The following is a 13,182-nucleotide window of genomic DNA, read 5'->3' on the forward strand; positions in this document are numbered from 1 at the left end:
CTTTGCTCTGAGTCTCCAGACTCGTCGTCACATTCCTGGGTAGCTTCTTGTGGGAGAGAATTTGTCTCCCCTGTGACTCTGTCCCTAGACCAAGGTGTCCAGCAGGCTGCATGGAGGGAAGGAAGGTTTTCAGTCCACAAGTTTTAGATCAGTGGGGCATATAGGGAGAGAGCAATTCTTCAGTTAGGAAGGCCTTTGAGAGCCCAGGAGCAGGGTTTCCGGGGACACCTGAGAACAAGTGAAGAGTGTTGAACTTGTCTTTGATTTGAGGCCAGCTTTATTCTTCTCTGACACCCTCTCTCAGGAAGGTCTTTGCCTGTCATTATGCGTTTCTAGTATGGATCTAGGGTCGTTCCTTCCCTCTTTTATCCGTGGAATGAATACATAGGACTGGTGCAGGACCCGCTCTGGCATCCTGAGATTCAGGAGCAGAGCCACCCGTCCCCACCCCCTCCCCCACCCGCTGCAGCCCTGTTCCTGGCACAGAGAGAGCGCGCATTAACAAAGAGTTGATTTTTCTTTAATTCCCTTACAATCAGCATTTTTGTGCTGGATTCCATCCGTGGGTCTTTCCAGAGCTCAGGAAATGGGGTGATCAGCCTGGGGAAGGAATGAAGGGGGAGGGATGAGGGGTGATTGGGCAAGCGGGCTGCGCAAACACAGGAGGTCAAAGATTCTGCTTGGTCCGCTGGGCGGGAGATAAAGGGGCACCGGACCGGCGAGGCGACGCAGAAGCCCACAGGTCTGTGCTCCCGGCTCCTAGCCACAGACCCAGGAAGATGAGGCTCGCCGTCCGCGCCCTGCTGGCCTGCGCGGTCCTGGGTGAGTGCCGGCGCGGGGAAAGCCCGCGGAGTCGCCAGCTCTGTAGCTTCTGCACCCTCCACTCTGCCACACAGGCTCCTGGGTTCCAATCTTGGACTGGGAGACCGGAACACTTCCTTCGCTTTTCCCCGCCGCAACCCCGCGGCTGGTTCAGCATGGCTTTAGGCTCCGCTCCGCGCCTGCGCGCTGCTGCTGGTCCCGCTAGTGCCCTTGCCGCCTTTGGTGCCCTCCATGCTTCTTTACTTCCTCTCCTCCTCCTTGTCCAGTAAATCTTGTAGTATTAGAATACAATAAGAACACCTCTATCATGGTTTATCAGATCCCTTCTATGAGGCCTCCTGAGTCGAGTCTGAACTGCTGAGCACGGCATCCAAGGCCTCCCAGATCTGACCGCGCCCCCACCCTTAACAGTCTAATGTCCCATGGGTGCCCCTGGAGCTGAAGATGTTCTGCTAAGAAGCAGGGCCGCTGGGGGTTCAAAGCATACTTGAATCCAGACTTCTTGGGTCCTCACCAGTGAGAAGGCTGGGGCTGGGAGGGTCAGGTGAGGGTAAATGAGGCCATGGATCCAGGCACCAGTGGAGTGGAGTTTGTTTTGCGCAAATTCGAGTCGTGGGGACTGTGACTGGATGGCCTCTGCCATGCCCATCACCTCCTGAGATTGTTTGGCTCCCTTTGTCCTTGAACTTTTGCCTGCCTCTCCTGGTGCATTTGTTATACCTTTGGAGCCTTGTGTTTAGTTATTTGTGTCTCCTGGAAAAGTTTACCCTTGGGAGTTGGCCCTGCATTACTTGCCTTTGCCCCTGGTCCCCTCCCACCCTCAAAGCACCTCATAGGGCTGTGCAAGGTAAATGCAGGACTCAGGACATATTCATACCCATGAGACCTCAGGAGGGGCAGTTTAGGGAGGGTCTGCCACTGAATCCTGATGTCTCCCATGACTTCTCATGGGCAGAGGTGGGATAAAGGGTGGTTGGGGCAGTAATTTCCCTGTGGCCCTTCCTTATGCATCCTGGAGAGCTGTTGCCCTTCCTCTTTCCTGCTCTGTGCGTTCTGGATATTCATCGGCTTCCCTGAGTCAGCCCTGTGCTGTTATCAACAGAAAGTGGAGAGGTCTTTGGGAGCAGGGCAACCACATGATTTTAATAGCTACAGACATGGCTGGCTTTAGTTTCTCCTAATGGCAGCCTAAAAGACTGATGAAAATTAAGGGAGGGGTCACTGAAAACAGAAAGAACCACTGAATATGTGGAGTTCTAGTGATTCTTGAAACAGAGGATGATAGATGAGTATCACAGGCAAATTCATTATTTCATCAATCATTTACCCCTACCTACTGGCCAAGCAGATGGAGAATAACTCAGAATGTCATCTTCTTTTGTTCCCTGGGCAGAGACCAAAGTGTGGAGACCTGGTTTCTAGGCCAGTCTTGGCCACTAACAGGCTGAGTGACTTTGGGTAAACCATCATTCCTTGAACCCAGTTCCAGCATCTTTAAAAGATGGTAATTCCTACCTTGCTAGCTTCCCCAAGTTGTCATATCGAGCCAACACCTTCAAGTGGCTGAAAATGTCCTGTCACACTGATGAGGCTTCTGTCCCATGGCAGTCCCATGATGGTGAGATAAGGAGGCAGGGAAAACAGAGTAAAGCAGATTATTGTGGTCTCCAGTTGAGAGCTGATGGTCAAGCCAGCTTCCCTCTGGCTAGCACAGGGTGGTTAGCAGGTAACTAGGAGGCCATTAGGATTCCCTTCTCTTGTTCCCAGTCTCAGAAGGCAACAGAATCTGTGCTCTGTGGTGTTAATGGGAGGAGTGGGTGGAAGACAGGGTGGAGGGGATGGAGACTTCAAGAGCCTTCAGAGGGTGCTCTGTCTCTCCCACTAACACAACCTCTGGCTTCTTTCTCCTAGGGCTGTGTCTGGCTATCTCCCCTGAGAAAACCGTGAGATGGTGCACTGTCTCAAATCATGAGGCCAGTAAGTGTTCCAGTTTCATGGAAAATATGAAAACTGTCCTTGAAAATGGTCCTTTTGTCAGCTGTGTGAAGAAAACCTCTTACCTTGAGTGCATCAAGGCCATTTGGGTAAGTCACTGTTGCCTAAAAGAGAGTGGAATAAAATCCATACTTTCTCTTCTGTCATTTTGGAACAACTTTTTACTCACAGGTAGGAGGTTGGTGTGTGGGACAGTCAACCCCCAGTGCCAAAAAAAGCACTTCAGGAAGGAAAATTGGAGTGGTTATCTTTAAGGAGTCTTAAAACAAAATCCAACATGCTCTGAAAAGGGGACTATTTTGAGGCACAAAGTTCTCTGAATTCAGGGAAAAAACAACAATGTTTACTATCAAAATTACCATATGACATTGTTTTGGAAGTTCTTGGTACATCCTGAGAACCAGCTGAATGATGCTCACAGGGAAGAGGAATACAGTGCCAACTGCAGATGGCTGCTGATCTCTTTGTTTTCTAGATTTTCCAAAAACATTTCACTCCTTCATTGTTGTCCCTGCACATCTGAATGTGGGTCAGACCCTGTGCTGAGCAATGGGGCTGCAGTGGTGAATTTAAACACATATGGTCCTTACTCTTGAGGTGCTTACAGTCTAGTCAGGAGAGAAGAAAAACATGCAAACAAATAAATTGTACATTTCAAATTGTGTGATGTACAATGAAGGGAAAGAGTAGAATGCTCTGATAGTGACTTTCAGAAGAAACTTGCTTTGGCCTGGGTGTCCGGCACAATCTCCCTGACAGGGACCCAATGAAACTAAGACCCCAAGGATGAGCATGGGTAAGCCTGCCAGGTGCCATGGGTAGAATACGCCAGGCAGTGAAGAACAGTTTGTGCAAAGGGCCTGAGACAGCAGAGTTGGGCTTTCTGAAGTTGCTGCAGGGAAGTTAGGGTGACAGGAGCAGAGCAAGCAGGAGACTGGAAGGAGTAATCAGATGGGAGAGGTAGACTCAGCCAGATGGAGCATGATTGACTGAAGGAATCAGTGATTTGGTAAAAACAACTGGCCTGTGTGTGTTTTTTAATTGGATCTCAGTTATGATCATGTTTAAATTATAACATTGGAATTATGACATTTGTTCAGTTTTAGTCCATGCATGCCCCTTTCTATTTTTAAATGTTGATAATATAAAATAATACTATCCGTGAACCTAACACAGGTTCTCAAAACTTCATCAGTGCCAATAGCTTATTTCTAGGGCTGCCGCATGGCAGCCCTGGATTTTCTAGGAATGGCAACCATGTAGCATGGTGTAACCCACTGGCCCTACTTACAACTACCAATGTGTTTCTCTGTCCTGAGCAAACTGAATCCTACAACTTTCTTGCCTTTTATTTTAGTTTTAAGATGTATATAGGTATGTGTGAATGACTGCACGGTTTTGATTCATAAAAAGTTTCATCAACATGGCATTACTACATGTTGTCTTCTCCTTGTTTTTCCCTCCTCAATGTTATGCTAAGATTCACCCACATTGTTGAATATAGCTATTGTTCATTCATTTTCAGAGCTCTACAATCGTCCATTATGTTAGTATAATACCATTTATTTTTTCTTTTCTGCTCATTAGGCATTTGGGCTATTTCCAGGTTTTGTTATTCTAATCAGACCTTGACAAATACTTTTATACAAATCTCCTGGGATGCAAGTATTAATAGTTTCTCTTGAATATGTATATGTAGGAGCAGACTTGCTGTGCCATGGGATATGTATTTGCCTTTTAAGACAATGCCAAATATACTTGGTTTTTAAAAAAAATTAATGAATTAATGTATAGTGTATTATTAGTTTCAGAGGTAGAGTTTAGTGATTCATCAGCTGCATGTAACACCCAGTGTTCATTACATCAAGCGCCTCCTTAATACCCATCATCCAGTTACCCCATCCCTCCACCCACCTCCCCTCTAGCAACACTTAGTTTGTTCCCTATAGTTAAGAGTCTCTTATGGTTTACCTCCCCCTCTGTTTTCTTCTTATTTTATTTTTCCTTCCCTTCCCCTATGTTCATCTGTTTTGCTTCTTAAATTCCACATATGAGTGAAATCATATGGTATTTATCTTTCTCTGATTGACTTATTATGCTTAGCATAATGCCCTCTAGTTCCATCCACGTCATGGCAAATGGCAAGATTTCATTCTTTTTGATGGCTGAGTAATATTTCTGTGTGTGTGTGTGTGTGTGTGTGTGTGTGTGCGCGCGCGCACATACACACACCACGTCTTCTTTATCCATTCATGTCGATGGACATCTGGAGTCTTTCCTCTTTTTTTTTTTTTTTGGAATGTAGTTGACAATTAATGTGATTATTTCAATTTCTACTCCTACCACCAGCATATGAGAGAACAATCCATATCATTCTTGGTGAATTTGGTATTGTATCATTATGAAATTATCTGGCAGTGCTTTTTGACTAAACTCTATTTTTCTGGTATTAACATCCTATATCAACTCTCTTTGCTTAGCAGTCTTCTCCTGTGCCTTTTTTCATTCCTTTATTTTCCATTTTCTGTGTGCTTCTGCTTCAGGTGCATCTTTTAAAACCTGTTTATTGCTGGATTTTATTAATGAAATCTGACAATCAGATTTATTTATTTTGTGTGAAATCTCATTTATTTTATTATTATTACTGGTGAATTTGGGCTTATTTCTGCCATATTACTTTTTGATTTCTTTTAGTCCAGGCTTCCCCTGTTTTCTGATTTTTCCTTTTCTGATTTTTAAAAATTGAGTTTGCACATGTGTGTGTTCATTTGTATTGTTTTCCCTTTATTCCACTTCCCTTACTACTGGTAATGAATTTAAGCACTTTATTTATATTCCTTAATGAGTTCCTTAAATTTTTACTACATACTTTTAGCTTATAAATGTATTAGAGTAAAATAATCCTGGCCCTCCTTCCCAAACAATACAAGGACTGGGAAACAGTAGCTCAGACTTCCCTCTTCCTGTTTAAATATTACCATTTAATATTTTATGTCTATCTTTTTAAAACCCTCAATGTAACTACTTCATGTATTTGTACACACTATATATAAATATATGTGTGTGTGTTTGTGTGTCTATGTCTATGTGTGTGTGTACGCACACCCAAAAATTTAGAAAGAGAGAGAGAGAGAATATTTAGATTTATCTACATTTTTGCCATTTAGTCTGTGTTCTGTTCCTTCTCATTTTTCAGACTATCCTTCTGGGATATGTTTCCTTCTTGAAATATGTTCTTTTGGTGATCATTTAGAGCCAATCTCTAGGTGTTAAACTCTTTCAGTTGCTTGCTTGTTTTCTCTGCAAATGCTTTAATCTCTGGAATGGTAATTTTGCTGAATGTATAATTCTAGTCTGACTTTTTACCCTGTTTTAAAATATTATTCCACTGTCTCCTGACTTCCATTGTAGTTGTGGAGCAATGTGGTATTATCCTGTTATTCCTTCAATCATCTCTGAATAATTTTGAGGTTTCATTTCCTTGGCCTGTAATGTCCTATAGATTCACTACGATATTTGCACTTGTGAAAATCTTGGTACTTATCCTGCTTAGGGTATATTGGATCTGTGGAATTATGTTTTTCATCAAATCAGAAAAATTTGCAGCAATATCTCTTTAAATACTGGCTTTTTTTTAGTCTCTCCTTTTTTTTTTTTTTAATTCTAGGATTCCAAGATGACACATGTTGGATTTTCTTTAATTTAACCTTTTAATCCTTCTTTTACAATTTCCATCATCTATACCTCTTTTTGGCAGCATCCAGGATACATTTTTCAGATATGGCTTCCAGTTCACTAATTCTTACTTTAAACATGTCTAATCAACTTATTGCCCATTCATCACTTTTCGGTTTCAACAGTTATATTTTCCGTTTCTAGAAGCACCACTTCAAATAATTTTTCTTTTTTATTTCTAGTCATTTCCTTTTCTATGCTTTATCTCTGATTTCAGCCTTCAATTTGTACAGAAAAGTAAATACCTCATAGGCAGCTCTTCTCAACTGCAATTAGACGGCTTCACCTTCCCTTGAGGGCCCAAGTCTGTTGTTCCTGTTGCTGCTCATGCATTGTGGCTTGAATTCTTCTGAGTGTGGTTATCTGCACCTGGGAGGTCATGCTTGATTTTGATCCTCCTTCTTGCTGGTTCAGATTCCCCTTGGAATCCCTGTTGCTCTAGTGGATCCCATGAGTTAAGCCTTGGCGCCTTGGCTCCTTGGTTCCTTTGCCACTGAGGCTCCAGTGATTCCTGATCAGCATCCTGGTATCTTGGCCACAAAGCCCTAATCTCACCACTCTGGGAACAGTTGTTTGTCTGCTTACTCATTTGTATTCTGTGGTGTGTGGGGTGGGTGGGGAGAGGCCGGAGGTTATACTTACCTTTTTTGATACCAAGGAGGCCACAAAGATTGTTTCATATTTGGTGTTTAGTTGTGGAATAGGGCTGTCCTTCACCAATGTGAATGTATCTAATGGCACTGACATGTACACTTAAAAAAGGTTAAACAGTAAATTTTATCTTATTTATATTACAGTAAAACGACAAAAAGAATCCCAACCCTTAAAAGTTGCCCCAAGATTAACTAACTAACTAAATAACCAGCAAGTAACTGTAATGGAAGAAATAAACCCAGACGATCTGAATTTAAATACCAACTCCGTGACTTACTAGCTATGCAACCTGGGGAAGTGACAAACTTTCCACACCTTTGTTTTTTCATCTGTAAAATGGAGCTGATTTGAACAGTGGTGACCTGCAACATATCTGAGTAGTCCATTAAACAAACAATAAGCCATAATAGAAATAATAATCAGCATGTAACCCTTAATTCATAGTATAAGTGAGAGGTAGAGCCCAAAGAAAGTACCAAATCCTTGAACAAGACTCTTGTAGTTATGGGGTCCCCGGCCAGAAAGGAAAAGTACTGAGTACTGAATCAGAGTGGAGACAAGTGTCTTCAAGGCTCCCCTCCCCCAGAAGGAGGGCTTCACAAAGTACCTGAGGAAGAGCTCAGCAGAAGGCCCAAGATATAGAGGTTACCAAACAAAAGCAACTGGGCTTGCAGTATAAATATGTGTAAGAGCATGGTTGCAACTTCCTTCAGTGTCTGTTGTGCTTGGGCAGTGTACTCAGTCTGGGGTTGGGAGGGCAGCTTTCCCCCGTGAGGTCTGCTAGGTAAAGCTTCTCTAATTCATGTTGATCTTGAAAGATCACACATAGGTTTCTGGGCCAAGAACCAGACTCCTCACCAGGGAAAAGAGAAACAAAATCCATTTCTTTCTCTGTGTGGGAGGAATAAGAATATGGTGGCCAAATCCCCTCACCAGGAAGGTAGAGTCAACTGAAGCCCTTGGTGAGGTGTGTGGTTGGGCCAAGATGAGGGTCCAAGAAGCCCTGCCAGTCACCTTCACCTGCTCGGGTTTAAGTGGACTTCATCAGGGTCTGGTCTGTTTCCTTTCAGTTAAATGAAGCAGATGCCGTGACACTGGATGCAGGCTTGGTGTTTGAGGCGGGCCTGAATCCCTACAACCTAAAGCCTGTAGTGGCAGAGTTCTATGGGTCAGAAAAGGGTAAGTTCTTCCTGGGGACCCAGGAGAGAGTTTGTGGCTCTTGTTCTCTCCTGGTAGATGCTGAGTTTGTCTCGTCCAGGCAGGTAATGGAGATTAAATCCTGATGAGCATTCCCCATTGGGTGTCAGTGGGGAAGAGAATGAGAGGCTCTATCAGCTGCCATAGGCACAACTCAAAGCCTTTAGGGCTTTGGGATGGTTGAGGACTGGTGCTCCTAACACTGACCTTCTGGACCAAGAAATGTGCTTCCTGGAGAAACAGAGCAGACTCTGTGCAACCCGACCTGAATCACTAGAGTTAGGAGCTACATAGAGGAGCCCTCCAAGAACGATAGGTGCCACACACATGGGAGAGACCACACTAGAGTACATACTTGGAGCCCCAAGAGCCTTGCATCTCCTCTGAGAGCAACCAGCTGTCCCTGGGCCTATGTCAGGGAACAGGAAATACTTAGAATGAATGTGGTCTCTGTGCTACAACTCCAATTTCCTGGTGGGCTTGGGTTGGCAGGTGAGGCAGACACCCTGTAGGGCCATGGTAGGAAAAAAGCATTTGGACCACATATTCATGTGGCCTTCTTGCCCCTGTGTTTGCTTGGATTGTTATTACAAATGTTCTCTCTGTGGTCCTTTTTTTCCCTTGCAAGTCTAGGCAGGTGTTCCTGATCTCTCTCTCTTTGTGACCCAACCCAAAATAAATGTGCCCTGTGCATTCCCTTTTTCTACTCAGGACCCTGTAGTGATGAGCAATGGTTCCCTGCGGCCCAGGTTGAGGGTCTTTCATTCACACTGTCTCTTTGCAGATAAACAAACCCACTATTATGCTGTGGCTGTGGTGAAGAAGAACAGTGACTTCAAACTGAATGAGCTCCAAGGCAAGAGGTCCTGCCACACGGGTCTTGGCAGGTCTGCTGGGTGGAACATCCCCATGGGCTTACTTTATTGGAAGCTGCCTGAGCCACGTGAATCTCTTCAGAAGGGTAAGTAGGCAAGAGGGTGAGTGCTACCAGGCAGGCCTGCACAGGACACACCGGGGTTACTCAGACATGATCAAGTGATCATGTGTGATGAGTCTGGGGGGGTGGGGGCAGGAGGTACACCAGCTTTAAACTGGTCAGTTCTGCCATTCCAGCGGCCCTTGGGAGGTGTCAGCTGAGGTTTTTTTTTTCTCTAAGCTCCTAACACCCTACCAAAGGCTATCCTTAGGAGTGGGGGGAAGGCCATCAAGCCCAACAGAGGGCTTCAGTCAGGGCCAGTTTGCTGGGTCCTACTGTTCACTTTCCTGGGGTTCTTTCCTGTCCATGGCTGATGTGTTTCCATTCTGTTGGAGCTTTTCTGGTGGGTATCTGCTGGCCATGAACTTGGCCTGTACCTCTCTATGTGGGTCTCCCATCTCTCAGATATGACTCCCAGATATGACTCTCAGATATGATTCTTTGAGCTGTTCCAGTCTGACAGCAACCTGAGACAGGCCTGAGTCAATGGCAGGCACAGGCCTGGTTCTTGGTGAGGCGGGGTGGGAGGACAAAGGTTAATTCGTCCCTTCTTGGAAAACCTTAATCTTGATCAGTGAACATACATAAGGGTGTGCTGAGACTGGGTGTGCTGGTTTTCCTTTAGTCACTCTCTGTTCCCTAAAGAGCCTAGACTGGGAGCTGTGATTGCTTGCGGCCAGGGTGGCTCATGACCTGTGCTACATGTCTTATGTTGAGCAGCAGCGTCCAATTTCTTCGCGGGCAGCTGTGTTCCCTGTGCAGATCGGACAACCTTCCCCAAACTGTGTCAACTGTGTGTGGGGAAAGGGACAGAGAAGTGTGCCTGCTCTAACCATGAACCATACTTCGGCTACTCGGGTGCCTTCAAGTGAGTGAGACCAGCTGCTGTTCCATGGTGGCCAAAGTGTCCAGTGTCCTCAGGCTGGGAGACCCTACCTGGCCCATAGCAGAGCCCAGCCTACAGAGAGGTGTCCAGGAGACCTAATCCCCTCACAGTGACTCAGTGATCCAGCTGGGACTCTCCGGGCCAAGCCAGTGCATACGCCTTTCACGTGACATTTGACAGGGGAGCCCCTTTCGTGGAGATCTTTTCTATCTCCCCAGAGCCCCTGAACCTGCCCAGTGTGTTCTTTTGCTAGACTTGGCGGAGCCTAAGGGAACAGGCACAACCTTGGTGTCTGGACCATTCTTCAGTGACTGACCCCCCTGCTTTCTACTGTAGCAGTGTCTGCTGTTCAATGCACTGGCCTCTCTCCTACCTTCCCTCATTGCCCCTGTGCAGATAGCTCATGTGGCTGATTTTTCACTCCCTCTTTTACCTTGGTTATATCCTAAAGTTTGATAGCCAGCCAAGGGACATTTCCTCTCTCAGGAGACTCTATGTCTTTATCTTCCATTTCAGAAATTTGAAAACTCTTTTCTGTATTAGAATATCTTCAGTGATTTTTTTGCTACTTTGAGGCACATGATAAGGGATTTCTAGTTCCCATGAGCTCACCCCCCCCATCTTAGTGGTATATCAGTGCCCCATAGTGCTTCCTCAGCTGTGGGTTGGCACAGAGGCCTCCGTCAGTCTCTGCCCTTGTCCCAGGGCTGGATGGTGTGATCAAACAGACCCTCAAGCCTGAGGTGAAGGGCCTGCCCTGCAGGAATCCTCCTAATGTATTTCTTTCCCACAGGTGTCTGATGGATGACGCTGGGGAAGTGGCCTTTGTTAAGCATTCAACAGTGTTCGGTAAGTGACAGGAGAATCTATACATTCCCTCCAGGCAGTGGGCTTTTTTTCCCCCCTGTACCCCTTTTCATGGAAAGTGGTCAGATATGAGCATACTGTATTTTTCCTTTATCATTTCTTGGGTTTCTGTCTGTGCAGAGTTTTGTGCCTGTGGGGTCCCCACCTGGACTCCTGGGCCTCTTTCTATCATTCAACCTCTTGGACATGGGGATCCTTCTTCCTGGTGAATGTTGCCACAGCAAGGGATTGGGGGCATTTCTGGCTGAACTTGGCCTGAAGTTGGTCTGCTGAGATGAGACCTGTTGTGGGGTACAGAGCAGTCACCCCTGTACTAGGCATCAGAAGCTTTCTTGCCTGTAACTGGTTGTGGGATCTTGAGCAAGTCAGTTCCCTATGTGCTCTGGCCCTCAGTGTTTGCTCTATGTATCTCAGCTCACACATGCTATGATTCATTGGGATTGCAAGGGATGGGGAGAGGGACTACAGCTCATGACTCTGTCCTGTCTGCAGTTGGCTCATTCAGGCTTTCTTCCCCCAGAGAACCTGCCAAATGAAGCTGACTGGGACGACTATAGGCTGCTCTGCCCAGACAACTTGCATAGGATGTCAGTAGATAAATATAAGGACTGCCACCTGGCCAGTGTCCCTTCCCATGCTGTTGTGGCCCGAAGTGTGGGGGGCAAGGAAGACTTGATCTGGGAGCTTCTCAACCAGGCCCAGGTACTGAATTCACCGTCCTCCCTCCTGGTTAGAGGTCCCTGCTTGGATTTGGGGCATTTTCATATATTCCCTTCTTGCCACTATGGAATATCTTGTTTGTTTTTTTTTAAGATTTTATTTATTTATTTGACAGAGAGAGAGACAGCCAGAGAGACAGGGAACACAAGCAGGGGAAGTGGGAGAGGAAGAAGCAGGCTCCCAGCAGAGGAGCCCGATGTGGTGCTCGATCCCATAACGCCAGGATCACGCCCTGAGCCGAAGGCAGACAGTTAATGACTGAGCCACCCAGGCGCCCCGGAATACCTTGTTTTTAGGACATAGTGACAACTGTGCTACATTCATCCACTTGTCTAGCAGTGCCCAGCGGGGATTCAGAGTTGCACAGAACCAAGTCCTGCACTTTTGCCTGTCAGACCCTTACATTTTGGCCTAGTGACATGAAGATGCTCTTTATTGCTTAATTCTATTTCTTTCCATCTAAACCAGGACTTCTAGGCCAAGGGTAAATACTCCCTCCCCCATGAGGCCTTCCATGACCTCCGCAGAAGGAAATGATCCCTTTCCTAATGTCCCTCAGCCTGACTGCAAGGAAGCCATGCACACAGCCAACTTTACTTCCCTAGAGCAGCAGAAAGCCAGCACTGGGCCCACTTCCTCTCATCCAGCCCTCCCATCTGTCTATCAAGGGTTTAAGTGGTAACCACACAGTGTCAGCTTCTGCAGGAGATTGCATTTCTTAGACTCAGTAAGCTGTCAACCTAATCAGGGAGACAGGCACAGTAACATATCCTGCGAAATAAAGTTGCTGCATGACTGCAAGAAGACTGGGAGAAGATGGTGCTGGGTGGGAAAGAGCAGGTCTGACTGCCCTCTCTCCTGAAATCTTGAAAATTTCATGGTATTAATTTCATTTTCTGGGGTTTTTGTTTTTCCTCGGTCCCCTTTCGTGGCCTTCCTTGCTGCTGTAGCCAATCACTATTGTGTTTTACTGTACACAGGAACATTATGGCAAAGACAAATCTAAAGTCTTCCAGCTCTTCAGCTCAACTTTGGGGAAGGACCTGCTGTTTAAGGACTCTGCCCAAGGGTTTTTGAAGATTCCCCCTAAAATGGACACCTGGCTGTACCTGGGATATGAGTATGTCACTGCTCTTCGGAATCTAAGGGAAGATGTGCGTAAGTACTGGGGAAGGATCATGTGACCTTTTGGAGAAACCTGGTGGGGGCAACGACCAGCAACAGACTTTCCAGGTACTGAAAGCCCACCCTGACATTTCTTTATCTGCCCTGCCTTGCTGCCCAGGGTCAGACTGATGCTAAATGGCATCATTCATAATGAGATGGGCCT

General features: G+C 45.9%; 1 protein-coding gene across 1 annotated transcript in view; it reads left to right on the top strand.

Moving 5' to 3' along the window:
- Positions 1-684: 684 nt before the first annotated feature.
- Positions 685-13,182, top strand: part of LOC123788391 (serotransferrin-like) — a 29,538-nt gene continuing 17,040 nt past the window's right edge. Inside the window, exons 1-8 of the mRNA XM_087870209.1 lie at positions 685-822; positions 2,734-2,906; positions 8,277-8,385; positions 9,188-9,364; positions 10,100-10,247; positions 11,059-11,114; positions 11,653-11,834; positions 12,833-13,010. Coding sequence (XP_087726335.1) covers positions 780-822; positions 2,734-2,906; positions 8,277-8,385; positions 9,188-9,364; positions 10,100-10,247; positions 11,059-11,114; positions 11,653-11,834; positions 12,833-13,010 — 1,066 coding nt within the window. The 5' untranslated portion in view covers positions 685-779. The remainder of the gene's footprint in view (positions 823-2,733; positions 2,907-8,276; positions 8,386-9,187; positions 9,365-10,099; positions 10,248-11,058; positions 11,115-11,652; positions 11,835-12,832; positions 13,011-13,182) is intronic.

The sequence above is a fragment of the Ursus americanus genome, chromosome 20 (assembly GCF_024610735.1).
Source record: "Ursus americanus isolate L20-20 chromosome 20, mUrsAme1.1.p, whole genome shotgun sequence".
Classification (NCBI taxonomy): domain Eukaryota; kingdom Metazoa; phylum Chordata; class Mammalia; order Carnivora; family Ursidae; genus Ursus; species Ursus americanus.